Source organism: Coregonus clupeaformis, chromosome 14 (genome assembly GCF_020615455.1).
Source record: "Coregonus clupeaformis isolate EN_2021a chromosome 14, ASM2061545v1, whole genome shotgun sequence".
Lineage (NCBI taxonomy): Eukaryota > Metazoa > Chordata > Actinopteri > Salmoniformes > Salmonidae > Coregonus > Coregonus clupeaformis.
Genome location: NC_059205.1, coordinates 4,059,782 through 4,082,730, shown reverse-complemented (window position 1 = coordinate 4,082,730; position 22,949 = coordinate 4,059,782). Strand labels below are relative to the sequence as shown.

At 47.7% G+C, this 22,949-nt stretch overlaps 1 protein-coding gene across 1 annotated transcript in view; it reads right to left on the bottom strand.

Annotated features, from left to right (window-relative positions):
* Positions 1-22,949, bottom strand: part of LOC121580605 (activated CDC42 kinase 1) — a 67,135-nt gene that overhangs the window by 14,256 nt on the left and 29,930 nt on the right. The window contains exons 3-11 of the mRNA XM_041895575.2: positions 19,882-19,952; positions 16,523-16,753; positions 11,791-11,943; positions 10,882-11,165; positions 9,648-9,774; positions 9,108-9,254; positions 7,294-7,388; positions 6,071-6,265; positions 4,434-4,525 (exon numbers count right to left, since the gene is read on the bottom strand). Of these exons, the coding sequence (XP_041751509.2) occupies positions 4,434-4,525; positions 6,071-6,265; positions 7,294-7,388; positions 9,108-9,254; positions 9,648-9,774; positions 10,882-11,165; positions 11,791-11,943; positions 16,523-16,753; positions 19,882-19,952 (1,395 nt within the window). The remainder of the gene's footprint in view (positions 1-4,433; positions 4,526-6,070; positions 6,266-7,293; positions 7,389-9,107; positions 9,255-9,647; positions 9,775-10,881; positions 11,166-11,790; positions 11,944-16,522; positions 16,754-19,881; positions 19,953-22,949) is intronic.

Below are 22,949 nucleotides of genomic sequence, written 5' to 3'. Positions count from 1 at the left end.
ATGAATGGAAACTAACACAATACTACAGAGAACATTTGCTCTTTAAAGATGTTTAGGATGGAATCATAAGTATTAAAAACAACCGTAATCATAAACATTAAAAAACGACCGTAATCATAAACATTAAAAACAACCATAATCATAAACATTAAAAACTACTGTAATCATAAACATTAAAAACAACCATAATCATAAACATTAAAAACTACTGTAATCATAAACATTAAAAACTACTGTAATCATAAACATTAAAAACAACCGTAATCATAAACATTAAAAACTACCGTAATAACTTATATTTTAAGCCAGGCTGCAATACACACATTTCTACATAATAGTTCAAGTTGAGGCCACACATGCGTTCATTCTTAACTCTCTGGTTAGGGTTAACCACTCAATGCACAGCAACCCAGACTGCAACCCTGTTAGTGGGAGAGATGGGAGAGGAGAGGAGAAGAGAGGTGGAGAGGAGGGACAGGAGAGTAGAGGAGAGGAGGGAGAGAGGTGGAGAGGAGGGAGAGAGGAGGAGAGGAGAGGAGAGGAGAGGAGAGAGGAGAGGAGAGGAGAGGAGAGGAGAGGAGAGGAGAGGAGAGGAGAGGAGAGGAGAGGAGAGGAGAGGAGAGAGAGGTGGAGAGGAAGGAGAGGAGAGAGGTGGAGATGAAGGAGAGAGGTAGAGAGGTGGAGAGGAGAGGGAGAGGAGAGAAAGGAGAGGGGAGGGGGAGTGGAGAGAGGGGGAGAGGAGAGAGAGTAGAGGAGAGGCGAGAGAGAGGAGAGGAGAGGAGAGGGAGAGGAGAGAGGAGAGGAGAGGGAGGAGAGGAGGGAGAGGAGAGGAGAGATTGCACACGGTGTACCTTTTGAGGACTGGATTAGAAGAGAACAGAAGAGAGAAAGATAGATAAGAGGAGAGGACTGGAGCTAGGAGAGAACAGAAGAGAGGGCAGGAGCAATGGGTGAGCTGGGGGGAGAGACCAGACTGACTGGCTGGGGGAGAGACCAGACTGGCTGGGGGGAGAGACCAGACTGACTGACTGGGGGGAGAGACCAGACTGACTGACTGGGGGGAGAGACCAGACTTACTGACTGGGGGAGAGACCAGAATTACTGACTGGGGGGAGAGACCAGACTTACTGACTGGGGGGAGAGACCAGACTGACTGACTGGGGGAGAGACCAGACTGGCTGGGGGAGAGACCAGACTGGCTAGGGGGAGAGACCAGACTTACTGACTGGGGGGAGAGACCAGACTGACTGGGGGAGAGACCAGACTTACTGACTGGGGGTAGAGACCAGACTGGCTGGGGGAGAGACCAGACTGGCTGGGGGAGAGACCAGACTTACTGACTGGGGGTAGAGACCAGACTGGCTGGGGGGAGAGACCAGACTGGCTGGGGGGAGAGACCAGACTTACTGACTGGGGGGAGAGACCAGACTGGCTGGGGGGAGAGACCAGACTGGCTGACTGGGGGAGAGACCAGACTGGCTGGGGGGAGAGACCAGACTGGCTGGGGGGAGAGACCAGACTGACTGACTGGGGGGAGAGACCAGACTGACTGACTGGGGGAGAGAGATCAGACTGACTGACTGGGGGGAGAGATCAGACTGACTGACTGGGGGGAGAGACCAGACTGGCTGGGGGGAGAGACCAGACTGGCTGACTGGGGGGGGAGACCAGACTTACTGACTGGGGGGAGAGACCAGACTGGCTGGGGGGAGAGACCAGACTGACTGACTGGGGGAGAGACCAGACTGGCTGGGGGAGAGACCAGACTGACTGGCTGGGGGGAGAGACCAGACTTATTGACTGGGGAGAGAGACCAGACTGACTGGGGGGAGAGACCAAGGGGGAGAGACCAGATTTACTGGCTGGGGAGAGAGACCAGACTGGCTGGGGAGAGAGACCAGAATTACTGACTGGGGGGAGAGACCAGAATTACTGACTGGGGGGAGAGACCAGACTGGCTGACTGGGGGGAGAGACCAGACTGGCTGACTGGGGGGAGAGACCAGACTGGCTGACTGGGGGAGAGACCAGACTTACTGACTGGGGGAGAGACCAGAATTACTGACTGGGGGGAGAGACCAGACTGACTGACTGGGGAGAGAGACCAGACTGACTGACTGGGGGGAGAGACCAGACTGACTGACTGGGGGAGAGACCAGACTGACTGGGGGGAGAGACCAGACTGGCTGGGGGAGACCAGACTGACTGGGGGGAGAGACTTACTGACTGGGGGGAGAGACTTACTGACTGGGGGGAGAGACCAGACTTACTGACTGGGGAGAGAGACCAGACTTACTGACTGGGGGGAGAGACCAGACTGACTGACTGGGGGAGAGACCAGACTGGCTGGGGGGAGAGACCAGACTGACTGGGGGAGAGACCAGACTGGTTGACTGGGGGAGAGACCAGACTTACTGACTGGGGGAGAGACCAGACTGACTGACTGGGGGAGAGACCAGACTGGCTGGGGGGAGAGACCAGACTGACTGACTGGGGGGAGAGACCAGACTTACTGACTGGGGGAGAGACCAGACTTGCTGACTGGGGGAGAGACCAGACTTACTGGCTGGGGGAGAGACCAGACTGGCTGACTGGGGGAGAGACCAGACTTACTGACTGGGGGAGACCAGACTGGCTGACTGGGGGAGAGACCAGACTTACTGACTGGGGGAGAGACCAGACTGGCTGACTGGGGGAGAGACCAGACTGACTGACTGGGGGAGAGACCAGACTGGCTGACTGGGGGAGAGACCAGACTGGCTGACTGGGGGGAGAGACCAGACTGACTGACTGGGGGGAGACCAGACTGACTGACTGGGGGGAGACCAGACTGGCTGACTGGGGGAGAGACCAGACTGACTGACTGGGGGAGAGACCAGACTTACTGACTGGGGGAGAGACCAGACTGACTGACTGGGGGAGAGACCAGACTGGCTGGGGGAGAGACCAGACTGACTGGGGGAGAGACCAGACTGACTGGGGGAGCGACCAGACTGGCTGACTGGGGGAGAGACCAGAATTACTGACTGGGGGAGAGACCAGACTGGCTGACTGGGGGAGAGACCAGACTTACTGACTGGGGGAGAGACCAGAATTACTGACTGGGGGAGACCAGACTGACTGGGGAGAGACCAGAATTACTGACTGGGGGGAGAGACCAGACTGACTGACTGGGGGGAGAGACCAGAATTACTGACTGGGGGGAGAGACCAGACTGACTGACTGGGGGGAGAGACCAGAATTACTGACTGGGGGGAGAGACCAGACTTACTGGGGGGAGAGACCAGACTGACTGGGGGGAGCGACCAGACTGGCTGACTGGGGGAGAGACCAGAATTACTGACTGGGGGAGAGACCAGACTGGCTGACTGGGGGAGAGACCAGACTTACTGACTGGGGGAGAGACCAGAATTACTGACTGGGGGAGACCAGACTGACTGGGGAGAGACCAGAATTACTGACTGGGGGGAGAGACCAGACTGACTGACTGGGGGAGAGACCAGAATTACTGACTGGGGGGAGAGACCAGACTGACTGACTGGGGGAGAGACCAGACTTACTGACTGGGGAGAGAGACCAGACTGGCTGACTGGGGGGAGAGACCAGACTGGCTGACTGGGGGGAGAGACCAGACTGGCTGACTGGGGGGAGAGACCAGACTTACTGACTGGGGGGAGAGACCAGACTTACTGGCTGGGGAGAGAGACCAGACTGGCTGGGGGAGAGACCAGACTTACTGGCTGGGGAGAGAGACCAGACTGACTGGCTGGGGAGAGAGACCAGACTGGCTGACTGGGGAGAGACCAGACTGACTGACTGGGGGGAGAGACCAGAATTACTGACTGGGGGGAGACCAGACTGACTGACTGGGGGGAGAGACCAGACTGGCTGGGGGGAGAGACCAGACTTACTCTTGACAAACACTGCCGGCTGGGCGGGGCGGGGCAGGGTAGGGGCTCCACCAGAGAGAGAAGGAGAGATAGGGGAAGAGGGAGCAAGGGAGAGTGAGAAACAGACAGAGCGAAAGAAAGAAAGAAAGAAAGAAAGAAAGAAAGAAAGAAAGAAAGAAAGAAAGAAAGAAAGAAAGAAAGAAAGAAAGAAAGAGGGAGAGAGAGAAAAAGCATGTGAAAGGGAAAGAGAGAGAAAGAGAGAAAGGAGGACAGACAAATGAATAAAAAGCTAAAAGGCAAGAGTACAAGTCAGATTGGACACATTGTGTCAACAGTCAAGTTCAGAAAAGCCAGAATAAGACGGAGATCAACCAAGAAAGATCAACCACCAAGAAAAACATCAACAACGTAGAGAAACATCAACCACCAAGAGAAACATCAACCACCAAGAGAAACATACTTCCTCGAGTCACTGACAATAGTTGTCCAATATAATAGTGTTATGGGACAGGGGCAGTAGGTTGTTTAGCAACCGGCCACTCACTTTTTGCTCGTCCCGGTAGCTGAGTGGGCCGGGCAGCATTGAGGTCCAACCCCAAGACATCTGGTGGGTCCATGGGGTTTCCTAAGTACAGACTAGAGAGAGAGAGAGAGAGAGAGAGAGAGAGAAAGAGAGAGAGACAGAGAGAAAGAGAGACCGAGAGACAGAGAGACAGAGAGGACAAGAGGAGAGAGAGAGAGAGAGAGAGAGGACAAGAGGAGAGAGAGAGAGAGAGAGAGAGAGAGAGAGAGAGAGAGAGAGAGAGAGAGAGAGAGAGAGAGAGAGAGACAGAGAGAAAGAGAGACAGAGAGACAGAGAGACAGAGAGACAGAGAGAGAGAGAGACAGAGAGACAGCAAGCATGACAGAGAGAGAGGGAGAATTTATTGACTTTCCATACCAAGAGGTTCTTTACCAAGGGCTAGCCATAAATCAGGTGTACAGTGGCTCGCCCCAGGTTTCACATCTGTTTATCCAACCCTGGGCCACGTTCAATTGCCAAACGTTATCGAATGTTGCAGATAGAAATACCAATACAGGTCAGAGTGCAATGTTTGTTCTACATAGCATATTTCTATTTGATTGTTCCAAAACCTTGCATCCTGCTTAAGGCACCCCTGGTCTGCCTGATGTGGTAATTTCAACTACGCGTCAGCTGACTAAACAGTAAGATGAACGATACTCTACTGCACTCTAGTGGTCAGAAAACCAATGGCAACCTAGACTCACTGAAGATACTGTATTTATTGGCAACCTTGACTCCTGTGTGGCTCAGTTGTTTAGATCATAGAACTTGCAATGCCCAGTTTGTGGGTTCGATTCCCTTTACTAAAAAACGTATACACTCGCTCAACTGCAAGTGTCACAATTTTATAGATTTGATCAAATTTGATCAGATTTTACAAGGATGGGACAGGTAGATGGAGGAAGTATGAGGACATGTCTTTAATCGTTAATGTGGTCCGGGTTACTTATGAGGACATGACTTACTCATAGAGGATTTAAGGTTAGTGTTAGTAATGAGGACATTACTTACTCATTGATGATTTAAGGTTAGGGTTAGTTATGAGGACATGACTTACTCATAGATGATTTAAGGTTAGGGTTAGTTAATGAGGACATGACTTACTCATAGATGATTTAAGGTTAGGGTTAGTTAATGAGGACATGACTTACTCATTGATGATTTAAGGTTAGGGTTAGTTAATGAGGACATGACTTACTCGTAGATGATTTAAGGTTAGGGTTAGTTAATGAGGACATGACTTACTCATAGATGATTTAAGGTTAGGGTTAGTTAATGAGGACATGACTTACTCATAGATGATTTAAGGTTAGGGTTAGTTAATGAGGACATGACTTACTCATAGATGATTTAAGGTTAGGGTTAGTTAATGAGGACATGACTTACTCATAGATGATTTAAGGTTAGGGTTAGTTATGAGGACATGACTTACTCATTGATGATTTAAGGTTAGGGTTAGTTATGAGGACATTACTTACTCATAGATGATTTAAGGTTAGGGTTAGTTATGAGGACATGACTTACTCATTGATGATTTAAGGTTAGGGTTAGTTATGAGGACATTACTTACTCATAGATGATTTAAGGTTAGGGTTAGTTATGAGGACATGACTTACTCGTCAATGCGGTCTGGGAAGCCCCAGCAGCGGTGTGGGTCGGAGTCTCCGTGGCCAGTGTGGATGAAGCTGTGTTTAAGGGGTCTGCTGATGTCGTGGGCCGACAGGCCCGCCTCCGAGGTCACCACGTTCCTGGGGAACTGGCCCACCTTCAGCGTGCGCTGGTTTTGGCCCCGCCACAAGTAGTTCTCCGCTCTGAGAAAGAGGGTTGTAGGTCGACGTACAGGTGAATGTGAGAAAACACACAGATACAGTACAGACAGACAGACAGACAGACAGACAGACAGACAGACAAATGGATGCACTGCAGAAACACAAGCACACGCACGTAACACAGGTATATAAAGACATAACATATACAGGTATATAAGGACATAACATATACAGGTATATAAGGACATAACATATACAGGTATATAAGGACATAACATATACAGGTATATAAGGACATAACATATATACAGGTATATAAGGACATAACATATACAGGTATATAAGGACATAACATATACAGGTATATAAGGACATAACATATACAGGTATATAAAGACATAACATATACAGGTATATAAGGACATAACATATACAGGTATATAAAGACATAACATATACAGGTATATAAGGACATAACTTATACAGGTATATAAGGACATAACATATACAGGTATATAAGGACATAACATATACAGGTATATAAAGACATAACATATACAGGTATATAAGGACATAACATATACAGGTATATAAGGACATAACATATACAGGTATATAAGGACATAACATATACAGGTATATAAAGACATAACATATACAGGTATATAAGGACATAACTTATACAGGTATATAAGGACATAACATATACAGGTATATAAGGACATAACATATACAGGTATATAAGGACATAACATATACAGGTATATAAGGACATAACATATACAGGTATATAAGGACATAACATATACAGGTATATAAGGACATAACATATACACAGGCAGGTACACACACATACACATGTGGGTGCAGATACACACGCATAGCCTACACACACACACACACACACACACACACACACACACACACACACACACACGTGCAGATTCACACACATATACCCATGAACACAGATACACTCTGACATACAAGCGCAGACACAAAACATACATAGAAAAACCCAATGACGACAGAATATTGATTTACAGTTCATTAGTTGATCACACACACACCTGCCCTCGATGATGGTGATGACGTCGTTGACCTGAATCTGAAGCTTGTCAGCCTCTTCAAAGTCCTGCAGCGCGCACATGTCTGTTGGCATGGTCTGGAGCGGAGACATACACAGCCACACATAAAAACCAAGTGTGAGTACATTAAACACACACTGCACCCCAACAAGGTATCCGAATGTAGTCATTTCAGCCCAAAACCTACATTGAAATCAAATTGTGAGTTCTTCCCCTACAAATCTCAGTTAAGTGCACATCAAGTTAGGATTCCTCAATTGGTGAGGCCATAATGTGCCCCTAACCACACAGTGTGCCCCTGACCATACAGTGTGCCCCTGACCATACAGTGTGCCCCTAACCATACAGTGTGCCCCTGACCATACAGTGTGCCCCTGACCATACAGTGTGCCCCTAACCATACAGTGTGCCCCTGACCATACAGTGTGCCCCTGACCATACAGTGTGCCCCTGACCATACAGTGTGCCCCTGACCATACAGTGTGCCCCTGACCATACAGTGTGCCCCTGACCATACAGTGTGCCCCTGACCATAGTGTGCCCCTAACCATACAGTGTGCCCCTGACCATACAGTGTGCCCCTAACCATACAGTGTGTCCCTGACCATTCAGTGTGCCCCCTAACCATACAGTGTGCCCCCTAACCATTCAGTGTGTCCCTGACCATTCAGTGTGCCCCTAACCATACAGTGTGCCCCTGACCATTCAGTGTGCCCCTAACCATTCAGTGTGCCCCTGACCATTCAGTGTGCCCCTAACCATACAGTGTGCCCCTGACCATTCAGTGTGCCCCTGACCATACAGTGTGCCCCTAACCATACAGTGTGCCCCTAACCATACAGTGTGCCCCTAACCATACAGTGTGCCCCTGACCATACAGTGTGCCCCTGACCATACAGTGTGCCCCTGACCATACAGTGTGCCCCTGACCATACAGTGTGCCCCTGACCATACAGTGTGCCCCTGACCAAACAGTGCCCATCACCATTCAGTACTGTAGAAGTTTCACTAGGTGGGGCTATAGCTCCATTTAACACATTAAGGGCTCCCAAAATCAGACTTAATCTTGTCATTTAATAATGCAAATAAATAATAAATAATTCAAATTAAATTACATTTTATACAAATTGTGTATACAGGTTAAGTATTCAGTACTGACATGTCAGTTTGTAAGCAAATTGATCCACTAAACTTGACGTCAGAACGTAACAGTCGTCGCTCATGAAGGTCATGTATACAACCTTGAACGTACACATTCAAAATATACTCAGACATGCAAATACACACATGGAATCACACAAGGAATCACACATGGAATCATACACAGAATGCAAAATGTAAATGCAAATCTAACTGTAAGTCGCTCTGGATAAGAGCATCTTCTAAATGACTAAAATGTAAATGTACATTCTGATGTATACACACAGACACCCCCCCCCCCACACACACAGTCTTGTACAGCTAACCTTGTGGGGACACACAATTCAGTCCCATTCAAAATCCTATTTTCCCTAACCCTAATCCTAGTCCTAACCCTAACATTAACCCAAAAACCTAACCTTAACCCTAACCCTAAACCTTAGCTCCTAACCCTAACCCTAAAACTAACCCTAGCTCCTAACCCTAACCCTAACACTAATTCTAACCTTAAACCCAAAACCCCTTAGAAATAGCATTTGACCTTGTGGGGACTAACAAAATGTCCCCCAGTTGGTCAAAAAAAATTTCATTTACTGTTCTTGCGGGGACTTCTGGACCCCACCAGAACAGTTAAACACATCCACAGGGGTGTGTACCTCAAGCAGGAACTCCCTGAGGGTGACGAAGGTGGGCCTGTGGTCAGGTTTCTGGGCCCAGCACTGCAGCATGACGCTGTAGATGTCCTGGGGACAGTCCTCTGGCTTGGGCAGACGCTCACCCTCCTTGTCCATCCTGTGTAGGATCTGAAACACAGATTGAAATACTGAAATTAAACCCACGATGAAAGCTGACGTGCAAAGGAGCCAAATACTTCTACACACGTCTGCTCGTGTTTGCTGTGTGTGTGTGTGTTCGTGTGTGTTCGTGTGTGTGTGTGTGTGTGTGTGTGTGTTCGTGTGTGTTCGTGTGTGTGTGTGTTTGTATGTGTTCGTGTGTGTGTGTGTGTGTGTGCTCATGTGTGTGTGTTCGTGTGTGTTCGTGTGTGTTCGTGCGTGTGTGTGTTTGAATGTGTTCGTGTGTGTGTTCGTGTGTGTGTGTTCGTTCGTGTGTGTGTGTGTGTGTGTGTTCGTGTGTGTGTGTGTGTGTGTGTGTTCGTGTGTGTGTGTGTGTTTGTGTGTGTATTCGTGTGTGTGTACCTGGCTGCCGTTGAGGCCCAGCCAGGGCTCCTGTCCGTGGGTATACATCTCCCACAGCGTCACCCCGAACATCCAGGTGTCTGTGGCGTGGGAGAATGTCCGCGTCTTCAGGCTCTCAGGGGCACACCTGGAGGGGGAGGACAGACACACGTTAGACTACTGGATCATGAGAAAAAACACACACAATATGCCATGCAGGGGCACATCAGGGGCACATCAGGGGCACATCAGGGGCACAATGTTGTGGAATGTTCAGATAAAAATGTAGACATGTCGAATAACATAATCATGTCTGCTCTATTCATGACATTTCTGTCTGCAACGTCAGACATTTGCTTACTGAATGTGGCCCCTGATCACAACGACACATACAAAAACACAACACCCTCCCACTCACCCCCCACCAAATACCTTCCACTGTCCCCCTCACCCAACCCCTCCCACCAAACACCTTCCCCTGTCCCCCTCACCCAACCCCTCTCACCAAACACCTTCCCCGTCCCTGTCACTGTCCCCCTCACCCAATTCCTCTCACCAACCACCTTCCACTGTCCCCCTCACCCAACCCCTCCCACCAACCACCTTCCCCGTCCCTGTCACTGTCCCCCTCACCCAACCCCTCTCACCAACCACCTTCCCCTGTCCCCCTCACCCAACCCCTCTCACCAACCACCTTCCCCTGTCCCCCTCACCCAACCCCTCTCACCAACCACCTTCCCCTGTCCCCCTCACCCAACCCCTCTCACCAACCACCTTCCCCTGTCCCCCTCACCCAACCCCCTCTCACCAACCACCTTCCCCTGTCCCCCTCACCCAACCCCTCTCACCAAACACCTTCCCCGTCCCTGTCACTGTCCCCCTAACCCAACCCCTCTCACCAACCACCTTCCACTGTCCCCCTCACCCAACCCCTCCCACCAACCACCTTCCCCTGTCCCCCTCACCCAATTCCTCTCACCAACCACCTTCCACTGTCCCCCTCACCCAACCCCTCCCACCAACCACCTTCCCCGTCCCTGTCACTGTCCCCCTCACCCAACCCCTCTCACCAACCACCTTCCCCTGTCCCCCTCACCCAACCCCTCTCACCAACCACCTTCCCCTGTCCCCCTCACCCAACCCCCTCTCACCAACCACCTTCCCCTTTCCCCCTCACCCAACCCCTCTCACCAAACACCTACCCCGTCCCCGTCCCTGTCCCCCTCACCCAAACCCTCTCCTCCTGTCACCTCACCAGGCAAACGGAACCTTGCGGTGCTCCTGCATCACGTAGTGCTCGTGGTTGTCGGGCAGCGATCGCATCAGGCCGAAGTCGCCGATCTTCACCCTCTTGTCCGACGCCAGCAAGATGTTGCGGGCGGCCAGGTCGCAATGGATGAAGCACCGCTGCTCCAGGTAGGCCATGCCGCACGCCACCTGCATGGCGTACTGGCACAGCGTGTGGATGAGGACGGGCTCCTGCGACTGAACGCAGCGCAGACGCTCCAGGAGGGAACCCAGCGGGGCTAGTTCAGTCACCTGGGGGGATAATATGGCGCAGATGAATAGAACAGGGAAGAAAGGTCAGCCTTCATTTTAGTCCTCTGTCTCGATCAATCCCTCCTCTCCTCCTCCCGGCCTTGAGATTTCTGACTCTGACATGATTTAAATGGGGACAGGAAGCAGTCTTGACAGGAAGCAGTCTTGACAGGAAGCAGTCTGAGCAGTGTGTTTACTTATCTCTCTGTGTGCATGTGTGTCCGGTGTGTGTGTGTGTGTGTGTGTGTGCATACGTGTGTGTGTGTGTGCTAGAAAGAAAGAACAAGTACCAAGTGCAAAAGAGTGTGTGTGTGTGTGTGTGTGGGTGGGTGTCTGTGTGTATGTGTGGGTGTGTGTGTGTGTGTGTGTGTGTGTGTGGGGGGGTGTCTGTGTGTATGTATGCACCACAGGAGGTTGGAGGAACCTTAATTGGGGAGGATGGGCTCATGGTAATGTCTGGAGCAGAATAGGTGTGGAATGGTATCAAATACATGGAACATGTGGTTTCCATGGTTTCTATGTGTTTGATGCCATTCCATTTACTCCATTCCAGCCGTTATTATGAGCCGTCCTCCCCTCAGCAGCCTCCTGTGGCATATACGTATGCAGATGTGTGTGTCCGTACCATCTTCATAGGGTGTGTGAGCACCACCCCGTACAGCCTGATGAGGTTCTGGTGGTCCAGGGAGTGCATGGCGTTCACCTCGCAGATGAAGTCGTCCAGTGCGTCCGGCTGCCTCAGCATGTCTGTCTTCAGACACTTGACTGCTACCTCCAACTGGAGGGGAGAAGTGGGTAGGGAGAGGAGAGAGATGGAGAGGGGGATGGGATGTGTTAGCATAATGCTAAATCCATAGTGAAAACGATTGATGGTTAGCTAGCAAATGTTTACTTTGAGTGACTACAGTTGCGCTTACTAACAGTGTGGTGGCCGTGGAACAATCTAAAACTCGGAGACAATAGAGCACCAGGGGTGTATTCATGCAACCGTTTGCTTCCGTTTGCTTCTGCTTGGTTCCTAGTGAACACACCCCAGATTGGTTCTGCTTGGTTCCTAGTGAACACACCCCAGATTGGTTCTGTTTGGTTCCTAGTGAACACACCCCAGATTGGTTCTGTTTGGTTCCTAGTGAACACACCCCAGATTGGTTCTGTTTGGTTCCTAGTGAACACACCCCAGATTGGTTCTGTTTGGTTCCTAGTGAACACACCCCAGATTGGTTCTGCTTGGTTCCTAGTGAACACACCCCAGATTGGTTCTGTTTGGTTCCTAGTGAACACACCCCAGATTGGTTCTGTTTGGTTCCTAGTGAACACACCCCAGATTGGTTCTGTTTGGTTCCTAGTGAACACACCCCAGATTGGTTCTGTTTGGTTCCTAGTGAACACACCCCAGATTGGTTCTGTTTGGTTCCTAGTGAACACACCCCAGATTGGTTCTGTTTGGTTCCTCTGAACACACCCCAGATTGGTTCTGTTTTGTTCATGGGGCCCGACTCAGACTTAGGAAACGCATTTCCTACGCACTTCTCAGTAGATGGTATTCAGGCTTACCTTATGCAGGAGCGTAACGGGCTTTACAGGCGTGGTTGCCTTGGCGCGCTGAATACATTTTATTCAACCGCTGAAAACACTCCCACTTGCTGGCCAACAGATTTTCAGAGTTTTCATTCAATAGGGTTTTCAGCACATTTATCTAAACCCATCCCTTTAAATTTGGTGTACCCTTCGTTCCAATTTTCTCGACAGACCCACTAAAATATATGGAGAGAACGGTTCAGAAAATTACTGCTCAATGAATGAAAGCCATGTAAATACACGCATATTCGTATCTTTTTCAGCACCAATTGGTAGATCCCAAAATACTCTGATCTTGTAGATTATTTAGGGTTAGAAAAGTATTTATCAATAATTTTTAAAAAAAAGTTTGGAGAGCCTTTACGCACAAAATATATTGGTGAATAGAAAATACAGTGGTTTGATTCATCCTGAAAGTTGCCATATTCAAGTTCAATACATGAAATATTAAAAGGTGGGAAAAAGTGTACAATAGGGGTTGAACAATACTCCTATAAATCTACCCTAATTCTCACTAAACATGGAACCGAATGACAACGGTCCAGTCGTTGTGAACCGTGTGCAAGGATCCATGTTTAAACTGCTACACATGGTCTGCGTTCCATAATGATTCAAATAGGCTACAACTTGTAATATGTTAGCCTAACGTGATCCAATATTGCTAGGGCTCCTCAGGATTCAGGAACAACCACAGAAACGTGACAGAGGAAAGAAAGGTAAACTAATAATGGAATGGAATGGAATGATGCTAAATGTAATGAAACTAACACTAAAGTGGCAGTTGTAAATGTATGTGGGTATAACTGAAGGTGTCTACCTATAGTGGCTAATATTTAACACGATACAAATGGTAAAAAGTCTGGGCATATAATTAAAACATTCTAGAAATCATAAATCAACTCGGTAGGTTTGGCGATATATTCTGTCATTTGCGCGAATGGCTACAGAAGCCTATAGCTTGGGTCTCCAAATGTCATCCCTGCAGGTTATAAGGTTTCATAAACATAAAGGTGATATGTTGAGATGCTTCAGTTTGCTGCCATATGACTGGTTTCACATTTGTCTCCAGCGATCATAAGGTAAAATAGATCTAAAACAATTGTCATTTATATTTACAATCCCCTTATCCAAACGGCTTGCTCATTTACCTAGCTCTTATCAATAGCTCTTATCAATTTGTAAATTGCAGTGCATGGAGAAAGGTATTATTTCTATTGGAGAAAAAATAGATTTTGTTCCACTTAGAACTGACACATTGCTTGACTTTATTCATCATTTAATCACACGTAAAGTTGGTGGAATTAAGAGCAAATTAAGTGAAGGTCAGAAAACGGCGCCACACCTTCATTTCTTTGATCTCCACCCCAAATGAATAGCAGGTGATTATAATGCTATTTCTCATGCTTTAGTTCAAGATCAGAAAAACGTGTAGAGAGAAAAGTGCATCAAAAGGGAATTACTTTCCATTTAACTCGGGTCAGAATCCCCCCCACTAGTGAATACACCCCAGATTGGTTCTGTTTGGTTCCTCCCAGATTGGTTCTGTTTGGTTCCTAGCAAATACACCCCAGATTGGTTCTGTTTGGTTCCTAGTGAATACACCCCAGATTGGTTCTGTTTGGTTCCTAGTGAATACACCCCAGATTGGTTCTGTTTGGTTCCTAGTGAATACACCCCAGATTGGTTCTGTTTGGTTCCTAGTGAATACACCCCAGATTGGTTCTGTTTGGTTCCTAGTGAATACACCCCAGATTGGTTCTGTTTGGTTCCTAGTGAATACACCCCAGATTGGTTCTGTTTGGTTCCTAGCGAATACACCCCAGATTGGTTCCGTTTGGTTCCTAGCGAATACACCCCAGATTGGTTCCGTTTGGTTCCTAGCGAATACACCCCAGATTGGTTCCGTTTGGTTCCTAGCGAATACACCCCAGATTGGTTCTGTTTGGTTCCTAGCGAATACACCCCAGATTGGTTCCGTTTGGTTCCTAGTGAATACACCCCAGATTGGTTCCGTTTGGTTCCTAGCGAAGACACCCCAGATTGGTTCCGTTTGGTTCCTAGCGAATACACCCCAGATTGGTTCCTAGTGAATACACCCCAGATTGAGCTTCCTGAACAAAAGGTTTTTGTTTGTTGGCCAAGCTGGCCGGCCCTATTTGCTAAGCTAAATGCTGTGAAGGACAGCGGCATGGTGCTGTAATGATGAGGTATACGATACAGCAGGATAATAGATGACAGGGATGGAGCTCTTACTACAGCATTATGTGGCTGATCAGTGTTAATAGACCTTATTCCCTTTAGATTGGCGCTCAGCCACTGGACTAGATGTTCTGCGCTCAGCCACTGGACTAGATGTTCTGCGCTCAGCCACTGGACTAGATGTTCTGCGCTCAGCCACTGGACTAGATGTTCTGCGCTCAGCCACTTGACTAGATGTTCTGCGCTCAGGCACTGGACTAGATGTTCTGCGCTCAGCCACTGGACTAGATGTTCTGCGCTCAGGCACTGGACTAGATGTTCTGCGCTCAGCCACTTGACTAGATGTTCTGCGCTCAGCCACTGGACTAGATGTTCTGCGCTCAGGCACTGGACTAGATGTTCTATAGCCCTCAAACTCAACTCTGTACCCTGAAGACAGTTATACTGCATGTTTTCATTGTTCCCCTCTAATCAGGGACTGATTTAGACCTGGGACACCAGCAGGCTCCAGACCTCGTAGGACAGGGATGGGCAACTCCAGTCCTCAGGGGCCGGAGAGGTGTAACACTTTCCCCCCCCCATCCCTAGCAAACACAGCTGATTTTAAACTAATTGCATTCAAAACTGAAGATCATGATTAGTTGATTATTGGAGTCAGGTGTGTTCGCTGGGGCTGGGGTCCGAGGTCTGGAGTTACCCATCCCTGTCGTAGGGTAAGATTTGAACAGCCCTGTTCTATGGGTTCTGTAAACCTTGTGTCACATATTCACATATTCCTTTGTCTGTTGGGACTCTGCACCTGGCTTTACTGGTCCCATCTGGCCATGTTGTGGTCACTGTGTGTGTGTGTGTGTGTGTGTGTGTGTGTGTTTGTGTGTGTGTGTACTGTGTCTTTGTGTGTGTGCGTGTGTGTGTGGTCACTCGGTCACTTCTGGAGAGTGTTTGGACAAGATTCTCTCTTTCTCCATCACTCCCTCACTCACTCTCTTCCTCAAGGTCAAGTCTATAGGGGTCAAGGGGTCAACCAAAACAGATGTTGGAGGGAGGGTGTTTTTGGTCATTTTTCCATGTTGTCATGGTTTGAACTTTGAAGCCACTGATACTGTTTCCCAGGGTGATCATGAGGGACTTGTATATCCTCCTCCCCCTCTGCCACTTCCTCTTTCTATTCTGACCCCTTACTGTGAAACTTTACCACAACCGTTCCAGAAGCATGTGTGAAACAACTGAAGTGTAAAAACAGGTGCTGTCTGTACGGCCAGAGTAACATCTCTAATTGATTAGGCCTACAGTGTCTCTGTTTCACCCACGGTCCAAAAACACTTGCCGTTCATTTTTTGGGGGGCCGGTATTCTCTCTTCCCTGATAACGATTATTGATCATCTGAATTAGATGTGTCTAGATGGGACCCTGTTTTCTAAACGGGGACCTATAAGGGGGTAAGATTTAGACCAAAACCTATCCCACCACCTGCCTCTCTCACACACACACACACACAGACAGACAGACAGACAGACAGACAGACAGAGACAGAAAGACACACAGAACCCACACCCTCTCACCCCCCCAATCCCTCTCACCACTTTCCCGGCGGGCGTGAACCACTCGCCCCTTTTGACCACGCCAAAGGAGCCGTCGCCCAGCTTCTCGAAGAGGGCCAGGTCCTTCTCACTGATCAGACAGGTGAGTGCCTGCTGCTGGGGGGGCTGGGACAGGGTCTGGGGGGCCAGCGTGGGGGACAGCTTGCGGAAGGAGGAGGTGGGGGCCGCCTGCTGGAAGTCCCCACTGTCCGTCCGCTTCCCACTGAACACCTGGAGAAAGAGAAGAGAGGATATGTCGTTAATTGTAAACGAGTCTTTGGGTGCTGTAGCACAGGAGTTATCTGACCTGTATGAAAAAGACGGACAGTACTAAAGCAGTGAGAATATCTTGTTCACCATTAAGATATTTATACACTCCGCGGCCAGTTTATTAAGTACACCACCCCGTTCACGAAAATGGTTCGCTCCTACAGACAGTGAGTCACGTGGAGGTGGCTTGCTATATAAAGCAGGCAGACAGGCATCGAGGCATTCAGTTACTGTTCCATTGAATGTTACAATGGGCGGAACGAGTGACCTAAGCAACTTTGAACGTGGTATGATCGTCAGGAGCACCGGTTCCAGTATCTCAGAAATGGCTCCTGGGCTTTTCACGCACAACAGTGTCTAGTGTTTACCGAGAATGGTGCAAAAAACTAAAAACATCCAGTCAGCGGCCTGGAACAGGAACAGTCCTGTGGCCGAAAACAGCTCGTTGAGGAGAGGTCAAAGGAGAATGGCAAGAATCATGGAAGCTAACAGGCGGCCCACAAACAGACAAATAACGGCGCAGTACAACAGTGGTGTGCAGAACGGCATCTCGGAACGCACAACTCATTGGTCCTTGTCACGGATGGGCTATTGCAGCAGACGACCACACCGGGTTCCACTCCTATCAGCTAAAAACAAGAAGAAGCTACTCAAGCGGGCACAGGATCACCAACACTGGACAATTGAGGAGTGGATAAACATCGGCTGGTCCGACAAATCCCAGTTCCTGTTGCGTCATGCTGATGGCAGAGTCAGGATTTGGCATAAGCAGCATGAGTCCATGGACCCATCCTGCCTGGTGTCAACGGTACAGGCTGGTGGCGGTGGTGTGATGGTGTGGGAAATGTTTTCCTGGCACACGTTAGGTCCACTGATACCAATTGAGCAACGTTTGAACACCACACCTTGTAGAATCCATGCCCGAAGAATTCAGGCTGTTCTGGAGGCAAAGGGGGGTCCGACCCAGTACTAGATGTACCTAATAAACTGGCCACTGAAGACAAGCCAACCTATGACTTTAACCTCAGTTGTACATTCAAAGAACCAGTACCACTGGTTGTCTGTGTGAAGGCAGGTTGTTTGTCGCTGCGGTGTGTATCAATGGGTCTGTTCATCAGTCTGTGTGTAGGTCTCTGTAGTGAGTCTGAGTTCTAAATAGAGTATGGGAGGTTCATTAAAACAGTGAAGATGGTAGACCATCACACAACCCTGAACTGTACTCCTAACTTTCTGCTGAATAATCCTATACACACACGCACCCCACAATTTTGAATAATTTAGTCCAGTCCATTTTTGACTTTGAAGTGAAAAATCGAAATTTCTGCCACATTTTTTGGGGGGGTCCTGTGCAGTTGTAAATCAAACAAATACACGTGTTAACACCTAATGTTTTTTCAATTTCAAGTTATTTTAGAAGAGATAATGAATCATGCAATGGTTCCAATATATTTGACCACATATGTATGTATGTACAGTGATCCCCTGCTGATTTTGTACGTTTGCCCACTGACAAAGAAATGATCAGTCTATAATTTTAATGGTAGGTTTATTTGAACAGTGAGAGACAGAATAACAACAACAAAATCCAGAAAAACGCATGTCAAAAATGTTATAAATTGATTTGCATTTTAATGAGGGAAATAAGTATTTGACCCCCTCTCAATCAGAAAGATTTCTGGCTCCCAGGTGTATTTTATACAGGTAACGAGCTGAGATTAGAAGCACACTCTTAAAGGGAGTGCTCCTAATCTCAGCTTGTTACCTGTATAAAAGACACCTGTCCACAGAAGCAATCAATCAATCAGATTCCAAACTCTCCACCATGGCCAAGACCAAAGAGCTCTCCAATGATGTCAGGGACAACATTGTAGACCTACACAAGGCTGGAATGGGCCATCGCCAAGCAGCTTGGTGAGAAGGTGACAACAGTTGGTACGATTATTCGCAAATGGAAGAAACACAAAATAACTGTCAATCTCCCTCGACCTGGGGCTCCATGCAAGATCTCACCTCGTGGAGTTGCAATGCTCATGAGAACGGTGAGGAATCAGCCCAGAACTACACGGGAGGATCTTGTCAATGATCTCAAGGCAGCTGGGACCATAGTCACCAAGAAAACAATTGGTAACACACTACGCCGTGAAGGACTGAAATCCTGCAGCGCCTGCAAGGTCCCCCTGCTCAAGAAAGCACATATACAGGCCCGTCTGAAGTTTGCCAATGAACATCTGAATGATTCAGAGGAGAACTGGGTGAAAGTGTTGTGGTCAGATGAGACCAAAATTGAGCTATTTGGCATCAACTCAACTCGCCGTGTTTGGAGGAGGAGGAATGCTGCCTATGACCCCAAGAACACCATCCCCACCGTCAAACATGGAGGTGGAAACATTATGCTTTGGGGGTGTTTTTCTGCTAAGGGGACAGGACAACTTCACCGCATCAAAGGGATGATGGACGGGGCCATGTACCGTCAAATCTTGGGTGAGAACCTCCTTCCCTCAGCCAGGGCATTGAAAATGGGTCGTGGATGGGTATTCCAGCATGACAATGACCCAAAACACACGGCCAAGGCAACAAAGGAGTGGCTCAAGAAGAAGCACATTAAGGTCCTGGAGTGGCCTAGCCAGTCTCCAGACCTTAATCCCATAGAAAATCTGTGGAGGGAGCTGAAGGTTCGAGTTGCCAAACGTCAGCCTTGAAACCTTAATGACTTAGAGAAGATCTGCAAAGAGGAGTGGAACAAAATCCCTCCTGAGATGTGTGCAAACCTGGTGGCAAACTACAAGACATGTCTGACCTCTGTGATTGCCAACAAGGGTTTTGCCACCAAGTACTAAGTCATGTTTTGCAGAGGGGTGAAATACTTATTTCCCTCATTAAAATGCAAATCAATTCATAACATTTTTGACATTCGTTTTTCTGGATTTTTTTGTTGTTATTCTGTCTCTCACTGTTCAAATAAATCTACCATTAAAATTATAGACTGATCATTTCTTTGTCAGTGGGCAAACGTACAAAATCAGCAGGGGATCAAATACTTTTTTCCCCTCACTGTATGTATGGATATGTATGAGTTTGTGTAAATGTACCTTGCTCATCCAGGACTTGCGCTTGCACATGGCTTTCCTCCTCTTGACTGCCTCCCACAGCCGTCTCTGCCCTGGAGCGACACCAGCGAGAAACAGAGAGAAGACAGACAGAGAGAGAGCGACAGAGAAAGACAGACAGAGAGAGAGCGACAGAGAAAGACAGACAGAGAGAGAGCGACAGAGAAAGACAGACAGAGACAGAGAGAGCATGAGAGAGAGCCCGCGAGAGGGAGAGAATGTCACTGACTATGCAGACCAAGAATGAGAAACCCCTCCTTCAAAACTAGAAGAGTGATATCACTACGGCATGTGATAGTGATAGCCATATCCCATTCATATTCATTCATTTATGTATTGGGCGCAGGGGGGTGAAAACCAAACATTGAGTGGCTCACATAACAATCAGTGTTATGCTAATGCTAAGAATCTGTTCATGTGTGATCATATTCTACTTCAGGGGTGGCCAACCCTCTTCCTGGAAAACTACTGGCAATGCAAGCTTTTGCTCCAACCCTGTTGTACTGCAACTCATCTGATTCAGCTAATCAAGGTCCTGGTGGGTTACTAATTAAGAGAATCAGGCTAGAAAGCTTCCAGGAGGGTAGCCCTCTGAGAGGAGAGTTTGGCACCGCTGCTGGACTTGAAATGTCAGAAAAGCATTTACATATTTGAGTAATTTAGCAGACACTTATCCAGAGTGACTTAAGTGCGACAGTTAAGCGCATTCATCTTAAAGGGATACTTCGGGATTTTAGCAATGAGGCCCTTTATCTACTTCCCCAGAGTCAGATGAACTTCTGGATAAAATGTTTATGTCTCTGTGTCCAGTATGAAGGAAGTTAGAGGTAGTTTTGCGAGCCAATGCTAACTAGCGTTAGCGCAATGACTGGAAATGCTAGCAGATACCTATAGACTTCCATTCATTGCGCTAGTTAGCAATTGCGCTAGCGCGAGTTAGCAACTTCCGTCAAACTGCACGCAGAGACATAATTTTTTTTATATATAATTTAATATATGCCATTTAGCAGACGCTTTTATCCAAATTCGACTTAGAGTAATGCCTGTAGACTTTTACGTATGGCTGGTCCCGGAAATCGAACCCACTACCCTTGCGTTGCAAGCGCCATACTCTACCAACTGAGCTACAGAGGACCACGAGTATCCACAAGTTCATCTGACTCCGAGGGAAGTAGACAACATCCCGAAGTATCCCTTTAAGATAGCTAGGTGAGACAACCACATATCTCAGTCATAGTAAGTAAAATGTTCCTCAATAAAGAAGTTAGCAGCAAAGTCAGTGCCAGTAGTAAAAAGTAAAGTGCGAGTGTTGTTGTTCTGTACCGTTGACAATCCTCACTAGCATACAGTACCACTGACTGAATATGAAGCAATGTCTTGGATATGTATTTTAATTGGTATCCATGTATGGATATTGGAACGTAGCTAATGTATATGAATGGATTGTAGACATAAAAAAAATATCTGAATCAACTCACGGGTTGCAACTCTGAGCTCACCTACGGAAAACCTGAATGAAATAACAAAAGAAATAAATAAAAAAGGAGTGTGCGTGAGGAAGGAATAGAAGGAAGAGAGGAGAGAGAGAAGGAAGAGCGGGAAGAGAAGGGAGAGAGGAGAGAGAGGGGAGAGAGAAGGAAGAGAAGGGAGAGAGGGGACAGAGAGAAGGGAGAGAGGGGAGAGAGAGAAGGGAGAGAGAAGGAAGAGAGAGGGGAGAGAGGGAAGAGAAGGGAGAGAGGGGAGAGAAGGGAGAGAGAGAAGGAAGAGAGAGAAGGAAGAGAGAAGGTAGAGAGAGAAGGAAGAGAGGAGAGAGAAGGAAGAGAGGAGAGAGAGGAGAGGGAAGGGAGAGAGGAGAGAGAGAAGGAAGAGAAGAGAGAGAGAAGGAAGAGAGGAGAGAGAGAAGGAAGAGAGGAGAGAGAGAAGGAAGAGAGGAGAGAGAGAAGGAAGAGAGGAGAGAGAGAAGGGAGAGAGGGGAGAGAGAAGGGAGAGAGGAGAGAGAGAAGGGAGAGAGGAGAGAGAAGAAAGAGGAGAGAGAGAGAAGGAAGAGAGGAGAGAGGAGAGGGAAGGGAGAGAGGGAGAGAGGGGAGAGAAGGGAGAGAGGAGAGAGGAGAGCGAGAGGGGAGAGAGGAGAGAGAGAAGGGAGAGAGGAGAGCGGCGTTGAGCGGGGGGCTTAGAGCGTGAAGAATGGGAGAGAAAATAGGAGCTAAAGACAAGGGTTTCTAAAGGTTTTATTTTTCTTCTCTCCCACTAATGTGCTTAAGGACGCATTCCTGTCAGACTGGCTTAAGGCGCCCGCATACTAGCAGAACTCGGCTAGGCAAAAGCCAACGTCTGTGCCTCGCATCCACCTGTAAAAATACCTTTGCTTGAAAAACAAGAAAAAGGTTTGTCCCTCTTCAAAAGCAATAGCAACCACATAGCCAGTAAACACTTCCTCAAAATAGTCTGAATTAATCTAAGATAAATCAAGAAGTTTGTAATTATTTGGACGTTTTTGCAGAGGAGGTCTTAGTCACGCAATTTTACATTTAACTAAGATGTTTGGTGCAGTATTTGTGAAAACATGTGCATAAAAACTAGTCGTCTCTCGTTGAATGACAACAAACACTTAATTGAAGAATCCCGTCCATAGTTCCCACTCCTACAAAAAAAAGCTAAACACCAAAACCAACGAAAACGTCCCATAAAATAAAATAATGGCATAATATATGTGCAAACTGTTTCAACTAGGAAGCATGCGAAAGGCTTTAGGGCAGTGGTATTCAAAGTCGGGGTTGCGTGGGAACTACAGAGGGGTCACCCAAAAAATATACAGTATACAAACGTTTTTGAGAAAGATAATTTGAAAAATACATTTTATTGAGTAAATGTATTTATTGGTTTATTTTCATTTTGCTAAGAGATGAAAATGCAATGAATTTAAGGTTATTTGTTGATTTAAAAATCAACATTTACCGATTTTAAGGTTGTGTCATTAGATTTGGGGTTGGGTCGCGTGAAATACTTCTGATCCCCAGAAATTCTGGCAGAAAAAATGGGGTCCCCGCTGA